At 39.9% G+C, this 10,984-nt stretch overlaps 1 protein-coding gene across 1 annotated transcript in view; it reads right to left on the bottom strand.

The window, feature by feature from the left end:
- Positions 1-10,621, bottom strand: part of DENND2B (DENN domain containing 2B) — a 99,229-nt gene extending 88,608 nt beyond the window's left edge. The window contains 1 exon segment of the mRNA XM_074149917.1: positions 10,542-10,621. Coding sequence (XP_074006018.1) covers positions 10,542-10,621 — 80 coding nt within the window.
- Between the last annotated feature and the right edge of the window lie 363 nt (positions 10,622-10,984).

Raw genomic sequence — 10,984 nt, forward strand, 5'->3', positions numbered from 1 at the left:
ACAGTGAACAAGCCTGACAGACTCGACACGTATCTTCAAGTCCACATAGGTGACAGTACTGTTTGACAGGAAAGGGAGAGGTTAAAAATCCACATTAAAATGCTTTCAGGTCTCTGCCAACAGTATCAAACAGACACAGGCTATCTGCCATCTCCCCTATTTGCCTATGTTGACATAAAGTGATTTTCCAAATCAGCAGCAAATCAAGGGGGTAGAGGTTTCATGTGAGAGCAGTTTGATTACTGGGCATTGTTCAATTATCTGTACCAACAGATCCTCTTATGGCCTCAGCTGCTGCACAGCCATACAGCTGCATCAAAAGCAGCGTGGCCAGCAGGTTGAGTGAGGTGATTCTGCTTCTCTACTCCCCTCTGGTGAGAGCCCACCTGGAGTACTGCATCCAACTCTGGAGTCCTCAGCACAAGAAGGATGTGGACCTACTGGAGTGAGTCCAAAGGAGGGCCACAAAGATGATCAGAGGGCTGGAGCACCTCTGCTGTGAAGACAGGCTGAGAGAGTTGGCATTGTTCAGCCTTGAGAAGAGAAGGCTCTGGTAAGACCTTATAGCAGTTTTCCAGTATCTGAAGGGAGCCTACAAGAAAGCTGGAGAGGGACTTTTTACAAGGGTAGTAACAGGACAAGGGTGATGGCTTCAAACCGGAAGAAGGTAGATTTAGATTAGATATCAGAAGAAATTTTTCACTATGAGGGTGGTGAGACACTGGAACAGGTTGCCCAGAGAAGTTGTGGCTGCCCCATCCCTAGAAGTGTTTAAGACCAGGCTGGATGGGGCTTTGAGCAACCTGCTCTAGTAGGAGGTGTCCCTGCCCATGGCAGGGCGCATTGGAACTCGATGATTTTTAAGGTCATTTCCAACCGAAACCATTCTATGAAAATGGAAATAATCTCAGAGTGCATGACGTGAATCGTGACAAAAGTTTTGAAAAAGCCACATCTAACACAAAAGATAAAGATGGATGACCTAAAAGTCCCATGCATAACTAAAGTCTACAGACACACTTTTGCCAGTCCTTGGCTCTGTGCTGATAGTGACACTACAATAATGAAGATGTGTTGCTCTCCTACAGAGGGCTCTGCTTCAGACATCTCGCTGACGCATTCTCTTGCTCAAAGTCTCCTAGGCACTATGGGCATTTTTGCATATATGTATTGTAGTAATATGCACAGCACTTGTGTATTTCCATTAGGTCCTATTTTCCTGTTTGCAGGAAAATGCTTACAGATTCATTTGCTTAAAGGCCATTTGCTGTTAATGTTCCTCAAGTGTCAATATAAGGGTGACACTCAGTGTGGAGACTAAATCAAGCACTTGGCTAACTCCCAGTTTCTGTACACAATATTACCTTGTGAATAGTCATTATTCTATTTAAAGAATAAAGACTGTGAAAAGACTGTGAGAATGCTATGTCAATGCACTTCTTGCTTTGGCTTTCTGGACAAACTGGTTTGTTTCCAATCAGAGAAGAAATGCACAATAATTCTTTTACTTATATTTATTTCATTTTGTTCAGATCTTCCTTTCAATCTTACTCTACACAAATTCTGCTGTGTCTTCTTTTAATTTTCTGTTCTGCTCAAGTGGAAAAATATCATTTTAGGATAACTAAACAGTGCAGGAAACTGGTAAGAGAACACAGACTCTTTCATTTCTAAACCACTGATTCAAATCCAGACTGATTAGGGCACAGAACTGAAATTGTTCTCCCATACTGACAGCTTTTCAGCAGCTCAAGTGTAAAGAGATGGGGGTCTTAGACCAGCTTCTAATAGACAGATATTCACAGTACATGAAACATCATTAGTAACGCTCATGACTTCTATCTTTCTTGGTCTTTTCAGTGAGCTTGTCAGCATCTTCCTGGTCCAGAAGGCAATAGATTTTCATTCCTAAGAACAACTTCCTCCAGAAAAATTGAAATATTGGCATTACAACATAAAAATGTTTTGCACATGACTTCTATGCTATATCCCCTGCAGACTTCTGTCTCATTTCTTATCACCACCTGAAAAACAAATTCACATAAGACTCCTGCTCTGATTTTCTGATACTGCATTGATGGGGACTCTCATAAGTGTTTTAGCAATTATCTTGCTCGTTGTTTTTATTCACTACATTTCAGTGCAGTAAAAGCACTAGAAAGATATCAGAAACATTTCCAAAACCATGCCATTTTAGTAATATGCTGCAAAAATATGTAACAGTTTAGTTCACGTCTTAGTACTACTGAGTGCACTAATGAAATTCAGCTATTAAACAACAAATACAGTGGCAGTCTAAGTAGTCTTTGTACTGGAACAGAACACAGATGCATTAAAAATGTCACTTTTAAGTCTAACCTGTCAACTACAACTCTCTGCTTTTTAAGACTTCTTACTTTTCATTTTTTAGTTACTTTCCAGTGTTCTTAGCAAATATAAACCTTAATAGAAAAGTCGGTTTTAATGATGATATATGACTTGCTGCATATAAAAGCGTAAAGCATTCAAAGTGCTATAAGAATTAAATTACAATGGGAAGTAATATGCCAGGGAACTTTCCTGCAGCCTCCAAGTAATAATAAGGCAAACTTGATCTGAAGCTGCATGAAGCAAAATGCAATCAAAATTTTTGGTGTTGTTTTTTCTTAAAAACCTGTGCAAATGGGAGAGACATATTAACACAACTTCCACCTAAGAAAAAGTGACTTGTTTAACTGACAAGTGCACATAAAGTAATGCTTCTTCCTGAATGGACATCTAAAGTTAAAGTGAAACAAAATAGCCAACAATAGAAATGGAATAGCAAAATCCCCTGCACCAATTGTTTGAGGAAGCCCAAAGAATGTATCCAGAAGTAGGCCCATTTTTTCAATTCTATCTCTTACCTAATTAGAAGCTCTTCTTACAAACCATTTTTCTCTTACACCTCTAGACCACTGTGCTTACAACAGTATTTCTGTAACCCTGCTGAAGAGATTTCAAACATATGCCCTCTGATCCACATCCCTGAGCTCACTGCTGAGCAGGGCGAGGGAGGGGAACATCATGCCTCAGAGCATCAAAAATCTGCACCCCACCAATGCCGCTTACCCAGATGAAGGACAGCAATAAAGTCAAAGCCTGTATTCAAACTCTTCCCAGTTTCAGGGTCATTCAAATCACTGCTTTGACTTGTTACCACTGCTGATGTTTCTATTCCTGATTACAGTAGGTGCCCTCCCACCTCCCATGGCCCAGTTCAGAGTTGAGCTGCAAAAGCTTTGTGTTCCAAACGCACCTCCAACCTCACAGGGTAAATAATAGCTTTTATTCCTTTCTGAACCAAATGTAACTTTGCGCTGCTGGGAACAGACCTGATGAAAATTTGTCAGCTGCACAGTTCAAGCTGTTTTGGCTTTTAAAGGAGTACAATGCTTCCTAATAGACTTCACATCAGTTATTCAGTTTCCGCAGTTGTTTGGCTAAAGTTTATTTGTTTTGTTTTCTAAACTTCAATCATTTAAGAAAAGAAAAGAAAAAAAAAAAAAAAAGCAGCAGTGTTTCATCATGGCTCCAATAACTTCACATATTGCTTACTCTTAGCAGAATTTTATTGAACCACTATTCTTCCTATTCTCAAACTCAATGTCAAAATATGAAAACTTGATTATTTTTTAAAGTAGCAAACATTTTCTATGGGGTTTGTTTCACAAATTCATAAAGAGCTTAAAAGATTCTCATCAGTATTTCTGAGCAGTAGGCAAATCTTTTTGGCAGGAAAATACATCTCAGCAGTTCAGTGTGGAGCACCTCACTGTCTTAAGCCACACTCAGCTGCCAGGAGCTCTCCCACACCAGAGGCAAACAGTCCTGGCCCTGCCTGATCTGCTGCCCAGCAGGGAGAGGCAGGGATACATCCAGAGCACATTAGTTGAACTCACACCACTGTCCTCTTTGTGCTCTAACAAAGTCCCCGAGGGCTGCTCTGACTGGGAAAACTGGGATCTGTTTTAGCCCAGGCTACCCCACAACTGATGGAGTAAAAGAAGCTTTTATTTTTAAATGTACAAAGTGAAGACTTGGGTCCATGCTTTAGGCATACATTGCTTACTCTCCTTTCCAAGCTGGTCTCGCTCCTCCCACACCAGAGTCCCTTGAAAACAAGAACTTGTACATCCAAATATGCATGAAACAGCAACCGCTAACCTACTACACCATACACAAATCTCCCTGAAGTTGTACAAAATCATCAACCATTTCTAAACCCGTTGCCTTCTCTGTCACTGTTCTCTGCATCTACACCTGTATGTCTCCTCTAAAGAAAGGTTTTCACTGAGACACAACACCCTTGGTTGGTTTTTTTGGTGAGCATTTCAGCACGTGGTTGAGGCAGCAGCAAACACACCAGCATTTTTTCCCATTGCATATCATTATAACACAAATTGATTTGGCATCCAGACATCCCACTACACTTTCTATTAAGCATGGATGGGAACATCATCCACACAGAACATTTTATCCAAGTGTGAAGGGTAGTATAGCTATAATTAATGTTTTATGAAGACTCCTTTAAACCACGCAATTAACTGCAGAGCTCAGGCAGAGAGCACATTTCACCTGTAATAGAAATGCAGCCATCCACAGAAGGGAAAGAAGCAGCTTTTCTATCACTCACAGCAACACTGTCCACATACTTAGCAAAGAAAGAGTAAGAGATGAGAAAATACTTTATCATAATTGTGCTAAGACAATGGCAGCCACACATAATTATTAGTGGGAAAATTGTAAGACCAACACAGGGAGCTGAAGTGCATCCTTTGATTGCTTTCTTCACAATGGTCTCCATTCACAAAACTCAGGACATGTAATAAATATCATAGTCTTTATATTTACATGAAATACATAAATACAAAAAAAAATTGTTTGTCTTACTATTCCAGTAATATTTTTCTTAAAGCAGGTTCAGGGCTCCATCATGGTGGATGCAGAGTTATCGCCTCACCACGCTCTGTCATGGTAATGGCAAGGGAGCTGCTCTTCGTCAGCCTGCCTTATCTGCCCCCTGAGGCATCCAGCCCCAGACTTGAACACAGCTCTTTTGCATTAGTCATGAGATAATTAATTTGTCAGTGCAAGCAGACTGTACTGCATCTGGATGAATGACCAAACAATAAATTTGGGCAGTGCCTACAGTTTAACACAGAGCTGAAAGGCACTGTTTTGTGTTTTTTAATTTTATTAGGGATGGGGAGTTACAATAGCAGAAAAACTGAAATTTTATTCATTAAATTAAAATCATATTGTTACATATCAGGTAACAGCAAGCAAAAGGCACTACAGTTGCAACCATGAACTGATCTCTCTAAATGAGAGAAAAGTACTGCATGGCATTGCCTCTCTGAAGATAACAGTTCTCCCTATACAGACAGACTTTTCTCCTGACACAAGGTTGCCTTTGAAATGAAAAATTTACTGTGAAAAGGGAAGAGAATAGAGCACTCCCAGAACAAGCCAGCAGAGTGAACAACTGCCTCTGCTACCCACACTCCAACTCTGACAGCAGCGCAGCAATGCTTAACCCCAACACTGGATATATCTGCATGTTCTTTTATTTAAGAATTCTCGAGGTCTCAATTCCTAAGGCAAAATATTTCTAGCCCTCTGCCCAGGCCACAACCACACAATCCTGTCTTCAAAGGAAACAAAGTATTTCAGTCAGGTTTATTAACATGGACCACGAATTAATTTTACTTAAAAATAAATAATCTATTTGCTGTAAAACTTAATTAATTTGGCTTGACTAGGACCGATATTGGAAGCAATTGTACATCTGAGTTTTTTAAGGCTGAAACAGACATGAAGTCTTCCTTTAACTAAGATTTTTCTTAAAGCTCTTATTGCTTATGCCTTCATCACAGAAACCCAGTAATAAAGTGCAAGACTTTGACATACACATGAAGTAGCTGAGCATGGACATAGGTGCATCATGGGGACAGGTATCCAACCCTAAACAATACTCCTCCTAAGTTACCAACCCAAGCAATACTTCTCCTACGCAGCCTAGCTTTGCTGTGTTCTGTCATACTCAAATATCAAGACTGCTGCTGTTAAAAGAAACAAGAGAGGCTTTGTTTGCTTACGCAAATGCAGTGATTATTTACCAGATTCCCAAACAAAAGAAGCAGGGTGGATACTGGAAGTATAAGACAAGAATGCTGCTCCAGGGCTCTGATGGCTCTGGCACCAGTGCGAGTCAGTCCTCCACAGTCTTACACCTCTGGCAGCCATCTCTAACACCCCAAAGAAAGAAGCAAGCACGGAGCTTGCAAAGATCTGTTGCTCCAAAAGAAGAGCATCTGGCCTCCCCTCTACGTGGCTGATGATGGCTCGCAGAAGCCGAGGCCACAGGGAAGCAGGTCCAGATCTGGCCTCTGGTTCAGCTGGCAGCAAGCAAATGCATCAGCCTGAGTCTGAATTTCCAACAGTGATTTTACCTATGAATAAGAACAGGGAATAATCCCAGACTCATGATAAAGCTGGACATAACACTACCCCCATGGGCTCACTTGGTCAGGAAATTAAGTCAGTATTTTCTTTGATTTTTAAAGAATTATGAACAATTCAGCCAAAACACTCCTTAGGTACCTTTAGTGTTACAATAATCCAGTTAGTCATATGGCTTGTGTGGTGTATCTCCATTGCCTTTACTGGGGATAAACTAGCTCCTGCCAATTAGAATTCTGTCCCATTAACCTAAATTCTGAAGAAGGTCTGAACCACAAAGCCAGTGTAAACACCTCTCAGTGCATGTTAGACTAACTGGGCTGATAAACTCTCAGTGACAGCAGGAATGGCCTCACACACTGCTGAGAGATAAAAGCCAAAGCCCATTTTTAGAGCTTTGTGGGAACCCAGCTCAGTTCTTCCCAGAGAAGGAGAGAGATGCAAGTCAGAGATCAGATTTAAGTTTTAATCAAGCAAGAGTATATTTGATCAAAAGATCCAGCTAAGAGTACTTAGAAAGGTGAAGTTTTATGAATGTTATTAGATTAGGAACTTAACAACTCGCAACTTTGTGCTCACGGCAATTTGCAGATGCAACCTTTTGCTAGCACAAATTTCTGATGCCTTCCTATACTACCCACTGGCATCAGCACCCTCAGTTTATTGTGTCATTAAATCATGATTGCTCAGCTGGATAACATTCTCCAATTCAGTGAGGACAACACCTTTCCAGTGCAGATTGGGTAGAGAGACAAGAGATCACATCACAAAGTCCAGTCCATGCCAAAACTCACATGATTTGGGTGACGTAGTTTTCCTCAGATGAACAGCTACATAGTCCTTTTTGTGCAACTGGAACCAGGATTGGTTTCTGCTTTGGCTGCCTTCCCAAGTCAAGCCCAGTGACATTAAATTAAAAATACATTTGTTCTAGCTCTTTATGGCAGTCCCACTATATATACTACTAAAGACACCTTGCTAGTAAGATGGTTACTTGCAGCAAACTCGATTTTCATGGTATACAAATGTGCTTAAGCTTTCAAAAGCTCACTCCTAAATCTTGATTTGTGAAACTCATATGCACACTTTTTTTTTAAATGTGCTTTACATGGGATAGGCTTTGTACTGTTCTGTCAGAAATTAGAATACAATAACCTTGCTTTTCAAGAAATTAAGAATAACTGTAATGACATTATCCTGAGATATCTTATAAAGTGCATGTATTGCTTAATTAATCAAAATATCTTCATTTTGTCTATATTAAGTATTCTGTTTACAAAAAATACATATTAATGTGTATAATTTTTTTTCCAGTTTAACAGAAATTTAGCCAGAAGCTATTCATCCAGAAAGTACGTCAAATCAATGTCTAAGTAACCCTGCTTGCAGGGGTATATTCTGTGCTTACAGCAGATAATTTGTTTTAAAATCCTATCCTATAGTAAAAATGTGTCTTAAAATATTTATTCTATTGCTCACTCCAAAACTGCCTGTATCAGGGCAACGCCACTTGGCAGGAGCGCAGGTCTACTATTTCCAGCTTTGCATTCAGCTTGCAAGGTGGGACTCATAGGTCAGGCACAGCCTGTACCACAGAAAATGTTGGAGGTAAAGGGAAATTCTACCACCTAGTCACAAATACATTGGAAGAAGACTGTATGTCCAAATTCTAAAATTATTTATGCCTCATGCAATATCCTCAGATAAAAAACTGTAAATCTATGGGCTCCTCTAAAAACAAACACTTCCTGCCTTTGTTTAGTTCCTGTCTAGTAGTATACTACAGCAGGCAAGAAGACTCAAGTTAAGTGTATAAAAAACGCCTTGATTTGCCAAGTTAAGAGATGGCGTATTAGCCAGAGATAATTTCAGCAACCTTTATTACCCCTTGTTCCCCTCCACTCCGTTCCTTTGCAGGATAAAGAGTCACAGTCAATCTGTTCTTGCCTTTTAGTGAAAATGTTCCAATACCTTTGACCACCCTTTTCACCTACTACAAATTTTCCTATTCAGTGCACGGTCAATTTTGTCTCACCTAAGACATGCAAAAACATTCATTTGTAACAAGTGGTGAATGAAATTCAGAAAGAATATATTAGTGTGTATGTTTATTTAAATCACTTCACTTTCTTCAGATCCAAAGGTTTTTGCCTCCCGTTCTCACAGCAGAAACCTGTGAATCCCACAACCAGTTTCTCAGGTGAGATTCACAGTCATTCTCCCAAATAATGTCTTCACTCAGCTCTCTGTCTATCCCTCATTTCCAGAGCTGCCGTTAGCACAACTCTGGTGGAAAAAGGCTGTGGTGCCTTATGCCAGTGGATCCACACTCCAGTGATGACCAAAGGAATCTTCGTTACTGCAAGAATCTTGATGCTTGCAAAGCATGCAGTGCTATAGATTTTCACTTGTAGGCACCTCCTTTTCACTGAAGACTTTTATGATTAAAATTTAAATCCATGATCTATGGAGGGTCTGATTCACAGCCCAAATAATTAGAAAGACTTCTACAGACTTTACTGACCTTTACATCTGACCAATAAGGAATCACAAAAGGTTGAAATGAGATCATGACCCTATATCACTGAAACACACCTTGCATCTTGCAACAATAAACCCCACCAAAACTAGGACTGACAAGAAAATAACACTAAAAAGATGTCTTAGCCACCAGGAGACTAACACACCTGTGTTATGCCAGTATCAGCACTTGCTGAAAACCAACTCCCACAAATTATAGAGAAAGCACATTTGCAGATTTCCAAATCTCCAGTCAAATCCAATACAGAGACAATGACTGTTCAGTTTAGGTGGATCTTTGAACGTGTTTGCAATAAATCCTGCAAGCCTTAAACTTTTATTATGCCAGCACTTACTCGGCTGATTTACAGTCTGACAAAAACGAAGAATCCTCATGGTTGACTCAAATAACATCCTCTTACATGGTTTCACAAAGACAGGTGAAGATTACATAAGGCAAAAATAATGGATGGAGAACTGGTGCATGACAACCTATTCATCTCCTCAATTGTCATGCAAGTGAAGTTCAAAGATTTTTCTTAGGTTCAGGTCCATACTTGTACTTCAAAAATCTTTCCCTGACAAATTCTAATCAAAACAGATGGTGATGATAAAGAAAAACAGTTAACTTGACAGTTATTATCCAATAACTTAGTATCCCACAGTACTTTCTAAGCTATTCAGAATGGAAAATATTTTAAAACAAAAGAGCAGGTCCAAAGTTTGCTAAAGTCTAGACCCAAGTTCCCAGCACCAATCTGTCTGCACTGATGGAAGGATGACAAACAACTTGAGAATTCCAGATATCATTAGGGATCTGGTTTTAATATCCACATATGAAAATATCTCTAGAAATTCCTCTAAATGCCCTCCCTCCCCTCTTTATTTTATGTTTTTACTGTTTTGTTGTAAGAGATGCCAAATACGCAAACTAACAAACTGGGAAGCATACAGGGATATCAAGTCCATTTCTGCTGAGCTTTAACACAGCATAATATGCCTAATAAAAGGCATACTTTGTAAATGACTTAACGCTACAGAAAGGAGGATAAATAAGCAAAGCAACAGAGATGAGCCCTGTACTTTACCTTCAGCCCTTTCACACTTGCTGCCTGACCTGCAACAGGGTGCGGTCTCTGCCCACTGTCTGTCAAGGCAGATATAGCAGAGAAAATTTGACAGAAACCATTACAAAATACAACCTGGAGATTGGCGATGGAGAAAAGCCTACATGCAGTCATATGGCCAAGAAATTTAGTTCAAACCTCCTGAGGCCTACACAGTGCCTTCCACACAGGTCCTTCCTTGCAATCACTTTCATCATAACTAGATGGTGAGCAGCAATAGCTTGACATAAATATGCCAGAAGCAGACCTTTTCTCATACCTCATTTCCTCCAATGCCCACCAAAACTTCTCTCAGCCCAGCAAAGCTCTCTCTCTGTCAGAATAGAGGTCACTTACCTTTGAACGGAGATTTTGTTCCAAACACAGACAAACCTTTCTCAGAATCTACAAAGCCTGCAGTTCACCACTTACCTATCCAGAGTGTCCTGAGGCACTTTACTCCCTCCAGCTCTGCTGTTGACACTGGCATTCTTGTTGGCAGTCATGGTCATTTCTGCTTTCTAGAAGTGTGGATATCTGTGAGAAGAAAAGTCAATTAAGCTTCAACAAGCCCAAATGACAATTAATCTTCAAGACTGCTAGAAGTACTGTGCTGTGTAAAGATAGAACTGCTTTTCATTCTATAAAGTCTAGATCCTGAAAACTAAACCTTAACTCTCTATTGCTGCTCTTTCACATACATAGAAAGGTTTATCAGAGCCCAGTGCTATAAAGGGAGATACTTTCTGGGAATTAAGTGTATTCTTCAGGTTTAGCTAATTTAGCTAATGCAAAAATAAGGAGTATTACAAAACTTCTTGTTTACTTAAACCCACAGTTAGCCCAGACTACTTGAGAAGCCAGCTGTAATGTGA

The sequence above is a fragment of the Numenius arquata genome, chromosome 6, assembly GCF_964106895.1.
Source record: "Numenius arquata chromosome 6, bNumArq3.hap1.1, whole genome shotgun sequence".
NCBI classification, from domain to species: domain Eukaryota; kingdom Metazoa; phylum Chordata; class Aves; order Charadriiformes; family Scolopacidae; genus Numenius; species Numenius arquata.